A 23,088-nucleotide genomic window follows, 5' to 3' on the forward strand; every position below is an offset into this window, starting at 1 on the left:
ATCAGCACAAACGCGCACTTCAGCTAATCGCACAACACAGCCCGTACGGGTTCCACGCCTTTGTTGCCTTTCAAGCGTAGCCAACGGTCCCGTTCAGCTGCGTCCCCTCCCATCCGAGGAACAGCTTTAATGAGAGATCTTACTGCTCATAAATAAAACAGGATGTGGGACACCAGCTGTGAGCGTAAGCGAGCGAGATAGAGGCACAGATGTGTGGCTGAAGAGATTCAACGGAGGAGAAGGGGAACCTGGTGGAGGCAAAAACGACTGGATGGCTCACATCTGCACACCTGGCAGCGTGAGATGTCCACCATTGGTGCCTATGGGACATCGTCATGACGACGACAGGCCCCATGTGCTGCTGCTGATGCTGCTGCTGCTGCTGCTGGACGAGCACAAGTCAGCGCCACCCTCCCTGCACCTTCGCGCCACGCCCCATAAGAAGCATCGCACGCGACCGCGGAGCATCACAGGCGACGGTGGAGCGGGTGAACTCAAAAAGAACGAGAGACAAGCGCGGGAGACGCACGAGGGGGCAGGGTGGATCCTTACAGCCGTTGACGGTGTTGTTGTACACCGTGGTGCCGTAGCCCGTGGTGTTTAGTGTTTCCTTGCTCCCACTACGAGAATTCCTCGCACTGCCCCAGGGGTCGTTGTCATAGGAACCGGATCGGGCTTTCATCTCCTCCTTTAGGATGAGCCTCCCGATGCCACTCCCGATCTGAGAGGAAACCAACGAGGAAGAAATCAGAGGACGAAGGAAAATGAACGGGGCGCTGGGGAGAGCTGCTGATTGAGACAAGCAAATAAAGCAAAAGATAGTTGAGGTGCATAATTTATGGTGCTTCTGAGAAGGGGGGACTTCGACTCAGAGCTGGAGATGCGGTAGGAAATAATGAAGCTCTTACTCTTTGAAGGCTGTGACTCCAACTCTCTTCATCTCCCCCTGTCGAGAAGCGTCTTCTTGGTGCCCAATATGCTGAGAGACACACGAGATAAAAGAGATTTTCCTCTCGCAAATATAGAGCTCAGAGTGAAATGCAGTTACAGAGCGGATGAGTGAACAGATGTGACCACACACCGCACACGCACACACACACACGCGCACACACGCACGCACGCACACACACGCGCGCACGCACGCACACACACGCACGCGCGCTTACAAAATGGACTGTGGTTGTCGTCCGTGTTTGGTTCAGTCGCGAATGAAAAATGCAGCCTCTCGTGAAGTGACAGCGCGTTTCTTACCCTTGGGGGAGCTGGTGTACGGGCAGTAGTCCGACTCTGACTGGGAGTAGGGTTCAGGAGAGTAGGTGGACAGCCTGGAGGACCGCAGGATGTCCTCGCTGGTCCTGCTTTTGGTGGCTGCGTCCGCGCGATAGTCTGTGAGAAAGCAAGTTGGAAGACAAGAAAGGATGAAACGAGAATGAGATTAAAGAAGCAGCTTTTTAAGATCACGGCCTCCTGCTTCCTTCTTCATACGGAGCCAGGAGGCATTAATCATGTCATTTAACAGTTGTCCAGGAGTGACTCTGTATTAATATACTTTCAATTTAATTAAAACTAAGACTCTTCGCACATTTTGGATTTTCATTGAAAATGGCACTCCTCTTTACACAACCACCGTCTCCTGTCAGAGGAGCTCAGCAACAGCCAACAGCATGGAAATAACCAGCCTTCAAGTGAGTTCAGTCACTGCTCGGCCTGAGCAGCTGTTTCGTGAGCCGTGTGAGATGACACTGATGCAGCTGAATGGAAGTCAGCAGGGTGGACATGCAGCGTCATGCCACACAGATCACTCCTCAGTCCGTTAGGCATCAGCCCCATTCCATGATCCATTGAATATCCATACACATGGCACACGACGGCAATGTCAAACATCCTCAGCCTCAGCCCGACAGCAGGGCCGAGCTGACACACACACACACACACACACACACACACACACACACACACACACACACACACACACACACACACACACACAGCTCAGATCACTCTACATGATCGTAGATGACTGACAGGAGATGCCAAACGCAGGTTGAGGCGCTAACACATCCAGACAGACAGACAGACGGACGGACGGACGGCCATGAGTTCATCCTGAGCGAGTGTAAGAGCAACAGGAGGGCGATACTTACAGTGGCAAGGTCACCGGGTAAAGTGGAGCAGAGTGTGGAGGGAAGTGAACGAAAGTGATTGGATGCGATATAAAAGAGGTGAAAAAAAAGGTCAGTGTTACTTTAATGTGCTGAGACTTTCTACTGGGAGCAATTTTACATTTGAATAGTACATAACAGGCCTTTAACGCTTAGACTGAGTTGTGTTTAGTGCTGAAACTAGAGAAAGCCATGATCAATAGTTGTTTAGGGAGACATAAATTAACAAGAAGAATCAATACAGATTAGTGTCAGTCTTCCAACAAGATGAGCTGACGTTTACAGTTAACGCTGACGTGTCAGTCACATTTGATCCAATGCAGAAATGAGACTTTCTGGCCGGTGATGTACTGATGATACACACTGTCCACCAATCAACACAGTTCACCAACGGGACCACAAAATACCAAGACACAGCACAGAGACGGGAACATGCAGCACGACAACAAAGATCAACTATCCTCCACGAAGATCCTGTGACTCTCAGCTGAGGAGGCCTCTCCAGCGTGGCGTCGCTGGGGGATAGTGGATCTTTTTCATATGAATGTTCATATTCAAGCATGCTGTCCAGATGGCTGGGTGCATTTAAGTTTAATGACTTGTAAAAAAAAGAGGCAAAAATAGCATCTTGTGTTAAGCGTGCTGCCGCGACGGTCGACTGAACCTCTGCATAAAACCACACGATGAGGAAATTAGGCTTCTGTACTTTGCCTTTTATTTTTTTTGACAGAAAATAATTGTAAATCTTTTGCCTCTTCCTTGAAAACTGTTGTATGTCTCCTTGGGGCTGAGAAGACCGGGCTCAAAAAAACAGGAGGTCTCTGCAGCAGATCTAAAATCCAGCCGTAATGAGTATTTCCACCGTCACTCGCTTCTATTTTGGTGAATTGTGTGTCCTCACTGTCCTATGCGCTCAATACCTGTCACGCCTGAGCGGCCCCCACTTCATTCGGGGCCTGTTCCTGTTTGCTGAACAAGAACCCGGCGCGCTGAGCGCACCAAGCACCGCTCTGTTACGCCACGAACGCAACGCGCTTAATAGAGATCTACGAGCCAAATGATTTCAGTGGATCAATATCTCCCACTGTTCCATTTGTGACAGCTTCAGAGTGACGAGGATGGAAACTGGAACATCCATAGTGATCAATGCTAAATCAATAGAAGTTGCTGAACGACATCGACAGGTGTGTAAAAACATCTAGGCCGATTACTTAAAGACACTATGACTACACTGACAGGACGGGCAGGCTAAGGCGAGGCTAACTGCACTGTACCGGTTCGCTTATAGATGGGAGGCTTCCTGTAGATGTAAGGGTCCCCTGTGGCTGAGGAGAGAAAGAGATGGAGAGGTGAAAATGTGGAAGACGTTTCGCTTTCGTGGGGAGGGAGATGGAGACAGGAGGGATGCTTGGATGGGGAGGGAAAGGTGCAGTACAACCAGAGCAACTATGCCCCATATAAACACAAACCCCCTCATTTCCAGCGATCTTGACCTTTCAGAATGATCCGTGTTAGCGAATAATGGCTGATGGTGCGCTAAGCAATGGAACAGTGAGCGGTGCGGTGAGGGGGTCCTACCTGGCACGTGAAAATGCCTAGGGGGCTGGTTGGTGGTGGGTGTGCTCGAACGCCCCTCTTGGCCGTAATAAGGAGAACTCCTGCCGCTCTCAGAGCCTGCAGCCAGCCACAGCCAATCACAGCAAAGGAAACGCAAGCATGAAGGAAGGCTCACCACATGCGCGTGGAGGTCGACACATTTGTTTAAATTACAGTGACTGACGTCGTCCAGTGCCCCTCAGATTCAGAGACGCTTCCTAAAGGATCAGTTTAACATTTTGGACCATACACTTACCTGTGTTTTCCTCTCTGTAGGCTAAAGTAAGGGACATGGGGAAGGGTCAAAGGTCACGTACGCTACGAGCAAAAATAACCGTGGCATTGACCTTCTCCTCCAGGTCCACTAGGAACACTCCCATTTTTCTTTTCAATTATTCCCAACAATAAAAAAAAACCCTCCAGAAATACGTGAAGAGCATTTCACATTGAATGGAATATCCTGACCGAGGCCTCTGACTCACCAGGGTAGCCGTAGTGCTGCGGAGAGCGAGGCATGATGGGGGACATGCCTTGACGACTATACGTTGGCGAGTCGATGTAACCTGGACTGGAGCAGCGCCTCTGCTTCATATCCAAGCTGTCGTAGTCCTGATGGCACAAAGCACACGACGCTGAGGGGGAGGGAGATGCATAGCCGGTCCACGGGCCACAATGACAACATCTGACCTGTTTGAACTCACAGTACGGTGGGAGGAGCGCTCACCTGAGAGTAGGGAGAAAGCGTCCCCAGCGACTGGAGAGCCAGCGGAGAGAGAAAGTTATTATTAGAGCTGGAGCACGGAATTACGAAAATACACACAAAGTCAATGTGTGGCTTGTTGGCCCTTTACACATTGATGGGTTCTTTTAGTGAAAGGGAAACTTCAGCTGTTCATTTTTCAGTTGGGGAACTTAAACAAAGGAATTCTCCGTCCAATGATCAGAACATTGCGAAGTCTGAGCCGTAGTGTGTGGCAGCAGTACCTCCCCATAGCTGTAAGTGTCTAGCCTGTCATCAGAGGTGTATCTGTGGTAGGGCTGGTATGAGGAGGAAATGAGGTCTGGCTGTTGGACCTCATATATGGCCTTGACCTTTGGCAGGGCAGCTAGGTCCTTATAATTTAGGATCTCATTCTCCACTCTGGCCTGGAAAGAGGACACACACCCACCAACCAAAGACACACACAACAGCAGTGGACCCAACATCAATCAAATGGAAGATGCACAGTAAGTATGAGAGCAGATCGTGCAGCAATGAGGAGTCAGGGTTGAAACAAAAAAAAAAGCAGGTGAAGCTCACACACGTGTCAGCACATGCACGTACTGCACCGCACGGGTGTGTGCGCGACCCGATTGTTGACCTTCAGGGGCTTAACATGTGCGAGGGACAGAGAAGGTGAAGCAACGGCCAAAAACGGAGGGAGAGAGGGAGAGAGGGAGAGCGTGAGGGCGAGCGCGACGGAGGTGCTAACGCTGCACTTCTCCCTCATCCATCACCCTAAACAGAAAGGTCATTGATTATGAGCAGAGCGATGTGCACACAACCCCTGACATGCAGCAGCGGCCGGCACGCAGCACAGGACACGGGGTGTGACCAACCCACCATCAGGCACTGAATGAGTTCCAGATTTGTCTGTATTTGTATTTGTTGTCAAAGAAAGTGATATGAAGTGATTTACTGTTAATGCTTGATGAATGCTTAAATTCTTCCACAGCTAAAGTAAATGTAGAGGTCCGGGTCACAGGTTGCATGACTTTCTGGGGATGATTTTTGATTAGCAAATGATCATTCCAGTGCTGATGATGGTAATGAACAAGGATATTGTGTTAGCTGTGTGTGGCGAAGACAAGGTCAATATGTGTGTTGCATCACATATATTCTGTCTGTGCTTCATAACATCACTGAAGACAACACGTGGAGGGACAAAGACAAGTGAACAGGCCGAGGGAGTGAGCAGCCTCTGAGGCGGGTGCTTCGCGGAGCAAGCCCCCGGCGGCTAGCGCTTGTGTTCCAGACTGTGCGTTCAGGGTGGGCGGCTAAAAGGGGGTAAGAGCTGCAGGGCCACGGGTCACTCACGCATATAACTCTGCTGGGAGAGCCGATGGAGGAGCCCGGTGGGGAGATGGAGGTCTCCGACAGGCGCCTGTGCTGTGAGGCACAAAGGACAGAGAAGAATGCAAACCGTGAGGACCTGAGAACTTGGAGTGGGCCTCATCGTCTCCGAGCGCGTCTCACCCTGAGTCTCCGCTCGGCCCGCGCCGCCTGCTTGCATAGCGGGTGCCACACCTCGCATCCTGAGGAAGAGCCAGAGAGAGTCAGACGCTCGGGAGTCTCCGCGTGCCACGAGTCAGTGTGCTCCGTGTTGGCGTGTGAATGGAGCGGCATCGAGTTTCACCTGTCAGGTACATTTCCTCTCCCTCTTTGAACATCATGTTACAGCGGGCGCAGCGGGCGCAGGTCGGATGGTAGTGTTTCCCTCCCGCCTGTGGCCACGAAGAGGCGAGAAGAGGGATCAGACGGAAATCACCATAAACAGCACGTGTCCATGTGAGCGAGTCAAAGACCTCGTCCAAACACGCGAAGCCCGGGTAAGAGCGATGCATGGACTGATGCAGGATGATGTCACTGAGCCTGTTGGGCCCATTAATCTAGTCCAGCTCTCGCTGCTGATGTTTCTCACCGATGGTCCCGGTCCCATCACCTCTGCCTTCCCTCACGCCATTAGAGGACGGCTATTTTTGAATGCCCTGCTGACACGAGGCCGGCGTCAAGGAGAAGCGTAGAGGGTGGTACCGAGTGGGTCATGTGCCCGGGTCCCTCTCCTCCAGAACTGCCAGTATACTGTACTGTAGGGTTCTTAATTTTATCTGAGCTGCATTTTAACCCTCCTCGTCCGTCTCGGGTTACTCTGAGAGGAAACGCTGGCAGGAATTTACGGCTCCTGCTGTCCGAGCAGCCGAGTGTTTACCGACTGCGGTCACGGGGCATGAGTTCAGCGGCCCCGTTCCCGACGAGGCCCCCGTTCCGCCCGCGTGCATGCGGCGGCAGCGGGAGGCTGAATTATTGGCAAAACTAAGACGCGGAATGTCAGTTTTCTCTGTAACGGCTCATTAGCTAACAACCTTTGGCTGTGTACACACAAACGGATCAGCCTGGGTTTTATTTGTAGAGAAGTAAAGCTTGTTAATGGAGGTATATGCTGTTACTTCATACATTACTTCTGAACTGCTGTATTCCCTACGCTACTGCAATTATGCTAGTAAATAATGCTAGTCAATGCTACAGTAGTTTTACAAATTCATTCAAAGACATAAAAAAAATGTGTTTAAATGCGTCTTCTCTTAACCAATGAAAAGAGACCAGCTTATAATCACTAAAAGGCTGAATGGATAAGCTCATTAGCTTCTATTTAATAGTACTTACTGTACATGATACCATCTGCCAGACGCTGTACTGTAGGTACTGCTTTATTCAATAACCTCCATGAATGACAGCCTGCAGGGCAGCATTTACAACCAGACTGGCTAAATACTGCTTTTCCACTGGTTTCCTCATGGCCTGCGAGAGCAACCACATGCTGCCGTCCCACCTACTGTACAAAGGCCGTGTTCAGGGAGCGAATCTCCTGGATCCGACGTCCTGCGTGAGCCGTCGGCCCGAAGGTGCGCGTCGCCAGCACATCACGGCGTGACGGCAGAAGAGACCGAATGCGGCGCAGGTGAAAGCGAGCGAGGCTGACACGGGGGGGAGAGAAGAGTGAGCGGGAGACGCGTAGATAAAGGCTGACACGTCCCGGTGCCTATAAATAGCCCGGAGAGGCTGACAGTCAGGAACAAAGCACTTTACACCAGCGAAGGCGCGCGGGGACGACGCAAAGCGTGTGTCTGGCAAAGTTTTACTACGTCCTTTCCCTTTCTCCAGATCCCGCATGACAGGAGGCGCTCTCCAGAGGCTCTTCGAAAACATTTAATTAGCATCTGCACTTTATCACCCTCATTATGTTCTACCTCACTCCTCTCATTATTTTCCCTCCTTCAGCTGCTACGCTCCCACCACCGGTGACGCCGCCTTCCGTCGCTCTTGTCTTAAAACCGAAGCGAACGCGAAGCGCACGCGAATTTCATCGCTCCCTTCAACCTTTAGCCTGTGATCTTTTTTTCGCCGCCTCTCCCGCCTCCTGCGCAGGTACACGCAGGCGGCCGTGCCTCTGGATCAAACTGGGAACAAAGTGGGTCTGCTCTGATGTTGGAAAAGGCTGTGACGTCGGAGCTGAATGTGTTTTGGTTTTAGCAAAGCAGGACCCCCCCCCGCAAATCTAAAATCGCACACTCCCTTGCGCGCGGCGGGGTTTAAACGGAGCCCGGGATAAGATGCAACTGCTCAATTTCGATAAGGCTGATTGCTCTCGTCCCCGCAGTCGGCTCCCGATCTGTATTTATGCGTTGCGGATGGGATCAATCTGCGCTAGCATCGCGTGGCGTTGGAATCCAGCCATGTTCCCACCTCCAGGACCCGTCCACTGATGTATCTGCTGCAGGTCTCACATTTCACCCCGTACTGGGCGTGGTAATCTGCCTCGCAGTACGGCACTCCATCCCTGCAACACGGAGGAGAAGACGGGGAGATGGCGCGTGTCAACAATGTAACCTTTAAAGCAAGCAACAGACGGAACGGCTGCGTCTCCGCCTTTCAGGGGGACTTTGACACTCACTTGCTGATGTATTCTCCGGTGAGGACCATGTTGCAGGTCCGACATCTGAAGCAGCTGACGTGCCACTGCTTCTCCAGCGCCAGGAGAGACTGACCCTGCTTGATCTCAGCTCCGCAGCCGGCGCAGTCTGAGGCAACAAAAAGAAACGTCGGGGTGAAAGAAGGGAAAAAGGATGCAGACAGAATAAGAGAAGCACACACACGCACACACACACACACACACACACACACACACACACACACACACACACACACACACACACACACACACACAGAGCCAAGGTCCTTTAAACACCTACTGCGCTTCAGTTAACTGTTCCTCCATCCCCTTGGCAAAACCACGTCCCTGATCAATAGATGCATTATTAAGGAGATGTGAATTCCCTCAACTGTAAACACTGCTACACATGACTGAGGGCAGGCAGGAAGCAGATATCAGTAAAACAGCTCCAGGACACCAGCGTTCACATGAGACGGGTACAAATCACTCTGTGTTCTCACACGCACGCACGCATGAATGCACGCACGCACGCATGCACGCACGCAAACAGGTCTTCAGAGTTGTGGGTCCTGGCTAAAGGGCCCCACAAAAGGCCATAGGGCCCCACTTTGGTAGAAAACACACACACACACACACACACACACACACACACACCCACACACACACACACACACACACCATACATTTGTATTGCATTTAACCATGGCGTATACATGAAGCAGGACAGCGCAGCAGCTGCACATGATGCATGGCCGCCAAGCGCCGAGCTGCTGGAAATCACCCGGCTCTATTTGTTTCCATTTGCAGGATGTTTGGCTCAGCTTAGCCTCCTCTGACCCGACCCGCTGCTGCTGAGAGAAGCCCGGAGTCACTAAGGATCGCCTCACTCCGACCTGTCAGCCAAGACAAACCGGCCTTTACGGCAGAGAAATAATAAGCTGCCGTGTTCTGAGTCAGCGTCCTGCAGTTGATTTAATGCTGCTCAGTCTATTGGACCAGAATGTTACTACATTAGAGGGTTAGCGTCACACTACAGCCACCGAGGACAGTCTGTGAAGCTTTAAGCCAGCGGTGTCCGACCCTGGTCCTCCAGAGCCACAGTCCTGCTGCTTTTCCAAGTCTCCCTGTCCCAGTTAATACTGATCACCATAAACAGGTGTGTTTAGTCAATCAGCAGTTAACACACACCAGATCAATGTGATCAGCAGGGAGAGAGTTGGACAACCAGCAGAACTGTATTAAAATAGCATGTATTTGCTTTGGGTTTGATCCCGACCTGTTCACAACCCGGACCAAAACCAAAACAGACTTCCAGTGTCTGCTCCCACAGAATGCGTCTTCATAAGGACCTGGGGAGCCACTCGGATCTTATTCTCCTGAACGCGGCGATCTTATTCACTGCCTCTCTGCCATCTGTTATTACTGCACAGCGAGCGAGCAGCAGTCTGCTGTCTGTATGCCACACATGTGAAACAAATGCTTCACACTCCATCACCGTTGTTTGTATGATGATGATGATGATGATGAGCCTAATGAACTTGAGGAGGTATAAACACAGCACCTGCACAGACTCCTCTAATCCCAGCACACTTAGGGTTAATTTTTTTGTTGTTGCGCAATTCTCTGGCAGATCGTCTCGACGGGTCAGAGCCCCGATCTGACAGACGCTTGATTAACGAAACGAGCTAAACGGACCTCACGGACACACTGCATTAGCGCGTCCTAAAGGGATGGGACAGAGCGTGGCGGGCGCCGGGACTTACGGCTGGGCCCGTGGACCTTGATGGGTTCATTGGGCTTGACGAGTGTGTGAGAGCACTGCTGGCACACGCAGTCCTTGCCGCTGAACGTCACTCTGTCTCCGATGGGGAAGGGTTTACTGTGAAGGGAGAGACGGGGGAGAGAGTTAGGATTCAAAGCATCCCTGCAGGAAAATAACAAATGGCCGCCGACGGGAGCCCGACGGGGAGCTGGCGCGGGCCGAACGCGCTCCGTCGTCCCCTGTGAGCCCGGAGGTACATGTTCAAACAGTCGAAGCGATGGGTTAATGGGAGCTGATGGTTGTGGAGCACCTGGCTGCTCTGTGATTAAAGGGGCGATAATGTGACGCTGCCAAAGGGCTCCTGAAAGGGAAGCCGGCGCTCTTAGCGAGAATGGAAAGTTATTAGGGAGACTGTGCCGAGCGCATGCTGATCTTAACCGCCTGTTTGTGCCGCGGCCTGTCCTCCCAGCATCCCTCCCATGCGCAGCTGGTGTCACCGGGCCGCTGCTTGATTGTCTCAACGCCACGCGGTGGGTAAATAAAAAGGAAACACACAACCTGAGGGAAGCGAGGAGTGCGACGGCAGAGTGGAATCCGATTCACCACATCGCGATACACTGGTTTCCCTCCTTTTCAAGGAGACTGATTGATTTCTATGTAACTCGGGAGAATGCGAGAATGAATGGGAGGCTAAAAGGCTTAGGGAAGGCTGTTTAAAAGACATAGACGGGAGTAATCCGCGCACTCCCCCGCCACGGCCTGCAGCCGGAGGGAGGCTGGCGCTCAAACAGCTCGTGCACCGCTCTGTAGACGACTGAACGCGCAGCCGCGCCGGTGGTGGGACCTGGAGAGCGACAGCCGTATCACTGAAGTATGTGGGTGCGAAGCGAAGCCAAGCATCGCGTACGGGAGTCCGGGTTTGCTCCTTTGTGCTCCTATATTATTCAGAGAGGGACACGGTCCATACATAAAACAGACAGGGAGGAAGTGAGCGGCGCAGACGAGCCAGCGGAGACGTTTCAGCGCCACGAATTATTCAACAAAGGCCCCAGTGAAACCTTAAAAGGAGCACGAGTCAATGGAAGTGATAGGAAATGCATTATTCATTTAGGCGCTGCTTTAATTTCACCTTTCAGGCGGCTGCAAGGTCAAATCAGCTGTTCACGAACGGAAGCAGCCGTAACCGGTGATAAAAACCTACATTAGTGGGATTGTGAGTGAGCAGTGAAGCCGCGTGAGCAGCTGCTGCCCACGTCTCCGCATCCGTCCTCGTCTGGAGAAGGAGCGTACGTGGAGCAGCTCTCCCTAATGCTGCGGGAGCTTGTCTGTGTTTGACCTTGTCTTTACCTGCGTGTTGCTCCCACTCCCTCATGGCTGTCTCTGCCTTGTCAGCCTTTCCCAGTGCTTTAAAAATTTACTCTGTTTACATATTTAATGCTTCTTTTTTTTTCTTTCTTGAAAGTGCCCAGAGAAGTAAAGCTATTTTTGGCGGTGGAGATTTGGCCTCTGGCTTTGATCATGGCCACTTAAAAAATAAAAAAAATGAATTTGTACATCAGCACGGGGAAGTGAAAGTGAGGTCTAGGCCCCCCCCCAAAAAACACCATGACAAAGACTTACGATGAGTAAGAGCAGGGGGATGTTGATGTGAATAATGAGGATGTTCAAGCGGAGGGGAAAAACAAAAAGCGAGATATTCTGTAAAAAAAAAAAAGGGGGGAACAGGAAAGAACCGTGAGCAACGTGACAGAGGGCAGACGGAGCAGGACAGAAGAGATTCACCCTTTGGCTTCTCGCTGTCTCTTCCGGTTGAATCCACATAAACCGGCACACACACACACACACACACACACACACACACACACACACACACACACACACACACATTGCTGTCACTGCCAGGACTGCTCCGCTCACTGTCTCCAGCCAGTTGGTATCAGGTCTGTCTCTTAGTCCGCGGCCGCTGGGCATCACTGCAAGTTTATCAGCCAATGTCAAACAGATCCTGTACACAAGCACATGCAGACGCTCGTGTCCGGGGGGGGTAAATACTAAGATGCAACAGTTTTGGAAGGAAACAAACACAGGCAGAAAGACGAGAAGCTTGAAGTGTTGAAAAAAGGAAGAGGAGCTTGAACGCCGATAGAGGTCAGGACAAGATGACCCACTTTCGCTAAATCGAACAGCTCTCGTTTCTCAAGTTGCGTCTCCATAGAGCGACATGGCTGAGCTGCCGAATCGGACATTCGTTGGCGTCCCGGAGCTCAGATGTCATTAATTGTATCTTTAAACATTCGGGCTTGAAAGGACAGTGACTCACGACAACGGAGGAGAAAATAGACGTCTTATTCACTGGCTCCACAGTTTGTCTGCTGTTGAATAACAATGAATAATCGCTTTACAGAGATGATGAAGAGGAGCGCAAATAAATACTTGATGAACTCATTTGTTATGCCCTTACTCACAATATGTTGATTGTTTGGGCACCACAGTGGACACAAAGCACTGTAAAAGCTCTGCAGCATCTATTTTTATACACAGTGTAGTGCCTGTCATTATAATTTTAATAACTTAATTAAATATTGTCATGTAGTCCCAGAACTCAAGGGTTTTACTGCTATAAGAACATTTTAAACTCACTGGTAAACAATCATTATTACATCTAGTTGATGTTATGTGCTTACTGAAGTGATGGGCAGAATACTGTACTGTACAGTATATATCTTCACTAATATATATCTTTATCTACTTGTGGATTTCTGATTATAGTTAATAGCCACATTTATATTTATATTATGTTCATATATTCGCATACCCCTGATAACTAGAGCAACAGCATATATGCCCTTTTACATTAAAACTTATGCAACATTGTTTTTTACATAGCCTCCCATTGGCTACTAGCTATTGGGCCTGTAAAACAAACGCCTGATCCACCAAGAACTGAGGAGGTGGGGGTGTAGAGAAAATTGATCGTGGACCAGAGCCAGACACGGGTAAATGAACTGGGTTGAGTCACTTTAAGTGGAGGGTGAAGATAAAGAGGCAGACAAGACTCTGTTCTGCCTGACTCCTCCTCAGTTCTGAGGCACCTGTGTTTCGCTCAGTGCTTCCACTTGAAACCACAAGCTTTGCATGTATTTTATCATATTTACTAGGACCCTACTGATCTACTTCACCATGTGATTATATTCAAGATGTACTAGATGTTGTGTGTGCTGATTTTAACGTTTGCTGTCTAATGTTGCAGGAAACATCTCATTGATGTGACATCAAGTCTGCTGGGAGTTCTGGTGGAATACTGTGTCACACACACAAAATGGCTGACGAGGCGGGAATCATGGTGCAGTTAATATCAAACCTAGATTTTCTTGCTCGTACAATGAGTCCTAACATTGAGATTAGCATTCGGCCACAGTGTCTAGTGAGCGTGTGCCTCTGTACCTGCACACGCTGCAGACGAAGCACTTCGGGTGGTACGTGCGTCCCAGCGCAGACACCACCTCTCCCGTGATGAAGCTCTCGCAGCGGTCGCAGCGCGTGCCGTACAGGCGCTGGTAGTCGGCCGTACAGATGTACTCGCCCTTCTTCTGGAAGAACCCGGATCGAGCCAGATCACAGTTACACACTGCGGGGAGAAGAAAGGAGAACATAAAGAAGGACAGGAAGTGACCCACGGATATTAGAAACGCTATCTTTGGCTTCCAACCGTGAAAAACATGCTCCTGTAATTAAACGAGACAACATAACGTTCATCGTTTCGTTGTGTTTTGTTCCGTTGGGCTCAGGCGTGGCAGGTTCTGTCTTTCAGCTGCACCTGTTTGTGTGAACATAAACCTTCCTGTTTGTGTTGTGCTTGTTTGTGCGCACGCGGCTGCTGGGGGAAGGTGTTCAGACCTGGGCAGCGGTGAGCCAATTTGCTCTGATGGGAATATAATGATATAATCAGTGGAAAAGTCATTTTCTGCTGAACAACGCGAAGAAGGAGACAAAACAATAACCCGCAAGTCCTCGGCATCATCAGGCCATCGGCTGCGACTCATTACTCCCAACTGGGACGACGCTGACATCATCTGTGGAGCGTGTGCGCGTGTCCTAAGCAGACGGCGCGTGCTCCGACCGGGAGCGAAGCCCGACGGGAGCAACAATATACTGTAGCTAGGAGGCATTTTCACGGCTGCCAGTCTCTGGTTTCTCCAAGTCTCTGTGGTTTGCCAACAGGAAGAGTTGACAGTTATTGTAACCTCCTGGAGAAACGCTGTGACCTGATATCACACACGAAGGTCACATCCTTTGTACAGGGATCCACACTTCACATGCAAATGTACATGCAGGATTTGTGAAGTATTTTGAGCACTGAAGCACTAGACCTTCAGTGCTGGGCTTTGTTAGTAGTCCCCTGCTGTGATGCTTGCACTATGCTTATACAGTGCAACTAGTAACAGCTCAGCTAATAATGAAACACTAGTGATGCTATAATGGACAGTTGGTGCAAGCTGTACTGTTTACTGTAGGTCATTTTGACAACTCCTATTCTTTGACATCCTAAAAGTCTTTTTCCCCAAAACTAAATTCATTGAATCAATCAATCATTGCGTGACATTCTTAAAACAGAAAACCAATAAAATGTTAAATAGTGCTTTGACAAACTCTTAAAATCTGCCTCCTGTGAAATGAAGCAAGATGAATATCCTGCACTTTCTTACAGCGCATAGTTGATGCTGACCATGCGGCCGCTGCCACAGCCTATATTTATATTACTAAAACCACCACATTGCATTGTATGCCAGCAGAGTGAGAGTTCACCACACACACACACACACGCACGCACGCACGCACGCACACACACGCACGCACGCACGCACGCACGCACGCACGCACGCACGCACGCACGCACGCACACACACACACACACATAAACCCTTCAAAGGGGCTCATTTAATTTCAAGCTGTTTATGAGTGGAGCATATTGACTTAATAGTGTAATAAAAGATCAATCGGCTGCCACTTAAAAACAAAGCAATCTCAGCTCCCGTAGGACGGCGGAGACACATAAATCCATCCCAGATGAGACGCCACGGTGACTATGCAGCGATACGATGATGAAACGGGGCAGTGTATAGAGTGAGGTTTGATGAAGGGTCTTTGTCATCGTGATAGATTGTTGCCATAAAGGCGTGACGGCCGCAGGAGAAGGAAGGAATGTGAAAAGGCACAGAAAAAGGAAAGCGGGAATCAAAATAGTCTGTTTTTGTGCGTTGATGTATCAACCGCAATTTCAGAACTGCTGAACAACGGCAAAGAGCTTCAGAAAGTGTTCGTGCTGCAGTTTGAACCAGACTTTTACCAAAAACCCAAATCATAGGTTTCCTGGTGCCTTCGTGGAAAATGATATAGGAGAGCAGATATTTCCACATGTATTAAGTTATATGCCAAACTGTGTGATGACACAGTCCATAGCATTTATTGAGTAAAACTAAATTGCGGTAATTATCACCGTTCCCGTTATTTTTCCTTTTCCCTTCAAAAAGACTTTTTTAATCTCCATCCAGATGGATTTCGAAAATAACTGGAATTTGGTCAATTAGCCGAATGCACTTCATTAGCATGCGCACGTCTGACCAAATCGCAGACAGCCGACAGGTTCTGCTCAGACTACATTGGACGGGCCGCCTGAATGGTTCACCTGTTCTGGCTAATCACATTGTTTTTTTTCTGCCTGGACGATTGGCTGGATGCGTCGCGAAGGACGTCCCCCTTCCTCAGTTGCCATAGGAGATGTAAACCTTCCACAGTTGCCCTAGAGACAGCCAGGTCCCCGCCTCAGCGGCGTTGTGGTGGCGGTGGCACGTGTGCTGGTGTTTTGATTTAACTGGCTGTTGTGCACATCGAGTTCAAACCCAAATGATGTTAAATTATACCTTTCCTTCACAGTTAAATGGTATAAATATCAAAAATGCTAAAATAAAAAAAAAATAGGAAATCTTATTTCATCAGCAGCTGCCACGGCCTCCACTTTTCAAGGTCTCTGGGAAATGTTAAATTCCCATGACTTGTTGTTCGGTGGGTGCCAGCGCGGTGGGTGGAGTTGGGTAAGTGATCAGCCTCTCTACATGAGGCTTCGCTTGGCTCTGAGAGGAAACGCTTCGCCCCTAACCGCACGACCGGCACCGCGCATCGCCGACGCCCGCCCTTGAAACCAACAGCAACGCAACTTTAACGACGGACCTAAAGAGTCGCTGGGAAAAAAAATGCACAGTCACAGCTGAAAATCAGAATCATGCAGATGTTCATTTCAGTCTGCTTCGATTCGATCACCTCCCCAAGCTGAACATAAGCAGCTCTGCAAGATTACAGCACATCAAAGACTTTATGGCTCCTAATGAGGGACACTTACAGATTCTCTCTCTCTCTCCTTCATATAGCAACAGATGAATTTGCCATCAGAAGTCAGATCATTCACCTAGTTACTCAGGGTTAGCGTGTTGGCTGGTGTCTGCAGCTGTGGTCATTATAACCCGTGCTGATTAGCCACCCACAGGGGGTCTGCATGATTGGGTATTTATCTCTAGCCAACAGATGCAATTAAAATTCCCTTCTCAAAGTCGGCCCGGGCCGGAACCCCGCAATAAGCCCGACGCCCCCGCCTCCTCCCGCCCTTCCCCTTCCTCGTCTTTCTGTTTCTCCCAAATCTTTGGAGCTGTCCCCACTTTATCTCAACTTGTGTATTCTTTTCCCCTCACTACAGACTGCACCTTCGCTCCTTTCCCTTTGTTTCATGGTCTCCCTTTGCCCCTTGTCTCGCTAGCGTTGCACCACCTTCATCATGTGCAAATCAAGTAAATGGACAAGCTTTGTACAGTATGTGAGAGTAGCCCTGTGGTCCACTCTTCAGTTCTGTCGCCTCTTAATGAATATTCCGCTCTAATAGACGCCGCTGCAGGCATTCTAGCATGGGGCTAGTGTGTAACAGGCCACTGGGGAGTTTCTGCAGGGGAGGTAGTCACCTATTCACCCCCACATCTGTGCTCCTCCACCCTCCCTTGTCCCCCCGGATCTGAGCCCCTCTGACAAGAGGAAACACTTCAAGAGTAAATAATGTGTTTTCTCAAGTTGTGCCAAGTTGGAGAAGCGATCAGACACACAGGAAGAGAAGAGAACCACAGTCCACAGGCACAAGTAGCTCTGCAAGGCTGTTTGTAAGGACGGCACGTTAGCATCCTCAAGATGATGACACTAACCTGTCTTTATGGCATGTTACAGTACTGTATCAGACTGTCAAATAAGTATTGTCTTTAAAAATGATGTGTAGCAGGAGACTTTATGGTGTCACATTACTGTATGGTCTAGAGTCAGTTTACAACAGGCTTCAGATTTATAAACAAAAAGTTATTTTACAGTAACAACAGACTGAAAACCCTGACTTTGCACATCAAAGGTTCATCCACAAGATTTTTCATACAATCCAAATTGCTAACGATGGCGGATTAGGAAAAGTAGGCAATCAATTTATTCAAAATGTCACAAAAAAGGTAGTGAAATATATTTAAAGTATATTTCTGGAAGTACAGCATGGCACAAAAAAAGTATAAAAAAAAAAACAGATGTCATCAAAGAAACAGACAAGCAGAGCGACTGGTGGAGCCGGAGGGGGCGTCGCTGAAGGCTAAAGCGCAGACAAATGGTGCATGAGTGATAGGGTTCCCCCAGCATTTGGCTGCAGTCGCTGATGGAGACAGATGGTTGCCCAGTGGTCCCTTCATACCAGCGGACTGGCTCGGCTGCCGAGGCCCTCAGCTCTTAACCCTCTGAATGCCGATAAGGGACTCAGCCGAGGGGAAAATAGGTGCGAATGAGATCCCAGACACCCAAACAAAAACAGCCGCTGACGGCGGCTGAGGACTGAGCAGTGAGAAGCCTCAAACCGCTCGAGCGCCGCTCACAGATGCTGTGATGCGCTTGTGTTTGCGCAACACGGCGGAGTTCGTCCCCAAACGATCCTCGGCGCGATTCGAAAATCGCTCCTTCGTGACGGACGCACGCACATATGCACTCAGAGGACAATAGGGAGGGAGCGCGTGAAAAACCCCTCAGGCGGTGGCGACGCTCGGGGGACGAGCGGAGAGACCGTCCCCCGTCACGTCTCCCGCGTTCGGGGGAAAGGAGCCGCTGCCCGCCGCGCTCGCTGCTCTCCGCTGGAATCTCTCCCTAGCAACCAGGCAGTGGCGTGGTGATTGGAGCAGCGTACCCACGGTTGCTATAGCTACAGGAAGCTCCCCTTTCCCCATGACCCCCCCCCCCCCCCCCCCCCACACACACACACACACACACACACACACACACACTCTTGTTTTGTGTTTCTTTCTTCATGTTTCTCCTCATAACCCACGCTTCTTTTTTTCATTCTTCTCTTTCCAGCTCTCCCTCACTCACTTGCTTCGACCGTCATCCTCTCCATCCCGGGAGCAGAACAACAGTACTGTAGGCTTGTGTTATAACCATCACACTGTAAGTAATGGAGGCTTTTACAGGAGCCCTGGAGAGAATACGTAGGTAGTAATAGCAGTCAAGTTGTCTGTGCAAATCCACTTTTTCCTTCAGCACTGGTTTAGAGACGGATCTGCTTTGCATATATCTATAAGAACTGGGTGACGCTCGGCTGTTTGTGTGTTTGTGTTTGCGTCTGCCTCTGCTTGTGCGTTTGTTTTGCTCCCTCTCTGTCCTGTGTTTGCTTGCGAGCTGACAGCAGCCACGTGTCTCATTTTCCCTCTGATTCATGTGTGTCAGCTCTGCGCCTGTGCCACCGTCAACCCTCGCTGTTTCTGTTGGACTCCAAAAGTGCCAATTATGCTTCAAAGGCGGGTTATATGTGGTCAGTATGTCATTAGGCCAGTATGCACAAGTCAGCCCGTCTGCTGGTAATAAAACACCGCATCGTCTGTGCTCTGCAGCTCGCTGCTTCACTGAGAAGTGCTATGGGACCCACACAATCCACATGTGGGTCCACCCCCACATGCTTTAATGTGTCCAGGGCTGATGCATCAATCTGTGAGCTGGCTTCTGTCTACAGCATTTTCCACACACTCCTTTCTGCCACTAATTGCGTGGCTGATTCCACGCTACAATCAGCTGCTGTATAATGGGTTCAAATGAGAGGTTAAACACTCATGATCGGTGATCTGTTTTTCTTTTGACTAATGCATGAGGGACAATTAGCATAATGGGGCAACCAGGGGTTTATGTGGCTGGAGAACGCGTGGCGGATTAAATGACGACAGTGGTATGTGAGTGAATGTGTGAACAATCTGGATCTGTTTAGTGGACATCGGTAGAAAAAGAAAGGGGAGGAAAAGTGGAAATAAGTTAGATTTTATGTCATGGCTATTATTTGACACAAGCACAAAATGTCACCGATTAGAGCCAATAACACGGCTACACATCCTGATTCTCTTCAAACAGCGCCCAATCACAGCGTTTTTTAAAAGCCATCTATTTCCCATTGACTGCTGATAGTAGATCGCCCTCTCTACAGTTAACCCCTAAGTCTCCAAATGGCGTGCCCTGCATGCCTTATCATCCTGTCCCAAGATGAGAAATTGATTTCACGCACGAGGAAACAAACGGAAAGAAGCAACGATAAAGGGGAAAAAACGGCAATAAAGAGATAAAAATAAAGCATAATGATTTTAAATTCCAGGATTTTTTTTTAGGCTCGTAAAATACAAAATGCAGAAGTCGGGCAACAGAAGTAGTCAATAGTGGCTAAATGTGGTTTATGAAGTTCAAAAGAACATGTGACATGTTTGTGGGGGGGGGGGGGGGGGGGGGTCATGCTGAACAATAAAAGCTTTAGAAAAGTGCTGGCTGTGCAGAGGCCCATACAGGAGAGAATATTATGTGCCTGCTTGTGGCAGAGGCTGCCTGCACAATAGTGTCCCACTGCCTCGTGGGATGAGGAGAGCTCTCTGGAACGGGAGGGCTGTCTGCTAGGTGCATTTAACGGGATGCTCAGCAATGGCAGTTTTCCATTACTGTAATTGTGCTGTGGGTGAGGGCACTGATGGCGAGAGGAAGAAAAGAATCGGACTGGTATTACACCCATGTGATGATGTAATGTTTAGGCGACACAAACAGCACCCCCATCCCCCTCTTCGTCTCTTTTCTGCTCGCTTCCTGTGTTCACCCCCCTTTTTCTCTCTGGGGCACGGAACGGAGCCCTTCGATTGGTTAATAGCACCATAGAGATGCTGAGAATATCCACCAACCGGAGCCCGGGTGCCCCTTCACACCGTTACCACAGCAACCCCTCACAACCACAGCCAGCGTGCACACGCGTATATACATGCATGCTCATCTGCATAAGTGCATGTACAGTATATACTGTATCTGTGTAGTATATGCTTTTGTTTCTATGCATTTGATGGCTACACACAGGAAAAACAGAACAGAACATAGAACTGTCCAATGAAAGGCCTTTATTGACTTTACCTACTGTACAGCAGCTACGATTGCCTCTCACAATCTAACAAACACAACTTACTCAGCATTCTCTCCTTGACAACAGATGCTGAAGGCACAGGTTGCATTAAAACCGCCAGGGATTATATATTTATATACAAAGATCACATTTCAGTCTAAAGATGAGATTTACAAAGGAGGAAAACGCAGATCAATCAGGAAGTAATGAAGTAGGTCATCACCAGATTAAATCATGTATGAGAAAATGAAGACATACACATACAGTACTGTTGAAATGAAATGTCAACAAAGTCTTTCAGTAAACATTAAAGTTAGTGATAAAATTATTTGTAATTATGCATTTCAGTGTATTTCTTCCATACGTACTGTATCTGTTACTTCTGTGATTTGCAAAGGACTGGTCTGCGAGTGCTTGTCTTTCCTTATGGAAACGGCCAAGACTAACACAATACGCTTGCTCTAGGCTGTACAGCAGCATGACAAATAACGTTCCTCGCTTCTTTGATTTCTAATTTGCACACGCACAGATACTTGAGCGTCACGCGGCCCTCTCAGACCTGCCTTTAACTCTGCTAATGCCGGCAATCTTGCATGTCGACTCACGGTCAACGAGATTTTTCAGAGATTGTTCTATGCAATCTTCATTTGACATTGGTATAAGTATCTGTTGTGGGTCACATGTGGCACCGTAAAGCTACAGTAGTTGAGACACTCTCATTAGATCACAGCTCACAACAGAGGAAAATCCTCTCCAAGGTGGCAGCTCAATAACAAGCTCCCTTAGCAGGAACCTAAGTCCCCAGCACGGCACCTGTGATCCATTCCAATCCCCTCCATGGGCTAACAGTAGCAGTCAGCGTGCGCACTGGGAGGTGGATGAATGAGGGGATGCACAGCAGATCTGGCAGCGTGTGTGTATGTGTGTGCATGGAAAGTCCAGATGAGTCCAGCCTATGATCTGACTACAGATGTCTAACATAGCGTGTGTTCTGATGCTTCATGAGTCTTACCGGTACAGGTGAAACACTTGACGTGAAAGTGGGTCTCTTGCACGCGTACAACCTCTCCTTTGCATGTTTCCCGACATCGCTGGCACCGTATCGGTCCAGTGCTTCGTTCACCACCTGTTGAGCCTTGGTGATAAGCTGAGGAAGACAAATACACACAATTAAGGCTTCAGTATGCTTCTTCTAAGACACACACACACTGTTACAGTACCTGCAGTAATGGTTTACCAATCACATGTCGATCTTATTTGCTCATTATAATATTGGAGAATCGATACATTGGCTTTGATTTCAGATGAGAAACAGAAAAAGGCATCATCAACGTTTGACTTTGTGGGTTGAAAAGTGTTATACGTCCAGCATTAGATGGAGAAAAACTCTTTTCGTATTCACGCTATAGGCTGTTCTGTGTGCAGTTCACACAATAGGATCAGTGCATAGCACCGGCAGCACGCGTGAAGCTGTTAGGTCTGACACCTATGTTAGCTGGGTAAGCTCCAGGCTTCCTCTCCCGCTGTCTCTAGTTTTCACACACACACACACACACACACACCCCCACACACACACACACACACACACACACACACACACACACACACACACACACACACACACACACACACACACACACACACACACACACACTGCTGCGTCAGGTTGGAAAGTGGATGGATCCTCTTACCTTGTGTATTAGCTTACATGTCAGACTCCTGCAAGCCTAACAGCTAGTTCAGATAGTTCTTACACACAGCGATGGAGTAAATGCTGTCATAACCGAAAAAGGACAGAGCTTAGATTAATTTAATCATAGACGAGTGAGAAAACCAATTAAGACTTCTAAGACTTCTTAGACGATCAGTGATTCTTTAACGGTTCATCTTCTCCTTTAGGCCACAGTCACATTCTGGAACAGTGCCGGCTCCCGTCTTTCACTCCACCTCCTCTTCCTTAAGGAGCATGTGCGTGGCCCTGCACTGGATGGAGAGGGGAACCAGCCGGCCTCGCTGTCTACCTGAACAGCTGATGGAAGGACTCTGTCGCTCCAGCCAGAGCAGCACCAGCCCACGGGTTGCCGTGACAGAGCAACCGATTCCTTCCGAGTGGCTGAATCCCAAATGACTGCCAGCACTTGAAAAGTCTGACAGCCTCGCTCATAATCTGAGCACCCTTCGCATGTTTGAGCTTGATGACAGCAGAAGCTCAGGCCAAAAAAAAAAAAAAATGAAGCCATGACTGCAGCTGTTTACTTGCCTGACCTGTGGGCGCTGGAAATATGCGAGCGCGATTAATTCCCACACTCAAGGATGTGTTAGTCTATTGTTTGCGTCCACAATGCTGGCAGCCCCACCGGGACCCACGAGCTACAGTAG

The 23,088-nt window shown here is 49.3% G+C and overlaps 1 protein-coding gene across 4 annotated transcripts in view; it reads right to left on the reverse strand.

The window, feature by feature from the left end:
- ablim3 (actin binding LIM protein family, member 3) overlaps nucleotides 1-23,088 on the reverse strand; it is a 32,230-nt gene that overhangs the window by 2,449 nt on the left and 6,693 nt on the right. The window contains exons 2-18 of one of the 4 annotated variants that reach the window (XM_029165781.3): nucleotides 21,722-21,856; nucleotides 13,677-13,860; nucleotides 10,234-10,349; nucleotides 8,471-8,597; nucleotides 8,263-8,356; nucleotides 6,155-6,242; nucleotides 5,995-6,053; nucleotides 5,836-5,907; nucleotides 4,743-4,904; nucleotides 4,483-4,512; nucleotides 4,241-4,367; nucleotides 4,015-4,035; nucleotides 3,741-3,836; nucleotides 3,437-3,487; nucleotides 1,252-1,368; nucleotides 909-979; nucleotides 553-721 (exon numbers count right to left, since the gene is read on the reverse strand). In XM_029165781.3, coding sequence (XP_029021614.1) covers nucleotides 553-721; nucleotides 909-979; nucleotides 1,252-1,368; nucleotides 3,437-3,487; nucleotides 3,741-3,836; nucleotides 4,015-4,035; nucleotides 4,241-4,367; nucleotides 4,483-4,512; nucleotides 4,743-4,904; nucleotides 5,836-5,907; nucleotides 5,995-6,053; nucleotides 6,155-6,242; nucleotides 8,263-8,356; nucleotides 8,471-8,597; nucleotides 10,234-10,349; nucleotides 13,677-13,860; nucleotides 21,722-21,856 — 1,719 coding nt within the window. The remainder of the gene's footprint in view (nucleotides 1-552; nucleotides 722-908; nucleotides 980-1,251; nucleotides 1,369-3,436; nucleotides 3,488-3,740; nucleotides 3,837-4,014; nucleotides 4,036-4,240; nucleotides 4,368-4,482; nucleotides 4,513-4,742; nucleotides 4,905-5,835; nucleotides 5,908-5,994; nucleotides 6,054-6,154; nucleotides 6,243-8,262; nucleotides 8,357-8,470; nucleotides 8,598-10,233; nucleotides 10,350-13,676; nucleotides 13,861-21,721; nucleotides 21,857-23,088) is intronic. The other 3 variants (XM_029165783.3, XM_029165782.3, XM_029165785.3) reach the window with 3 other exon arrangements.

Source organism: Betta splendens, chromosome 10 (assembly GCF_900634795.4).
Source record: "Betta splendens chromosome 10, fBetSpl5.4, whole genome shotgun sequence".
Lineage (NCBI taxonomy): Eukaryota > Metazoa > Chordata > Actinopteri > Anabantiformes > Osphronemidae > Betta > Betta splendens.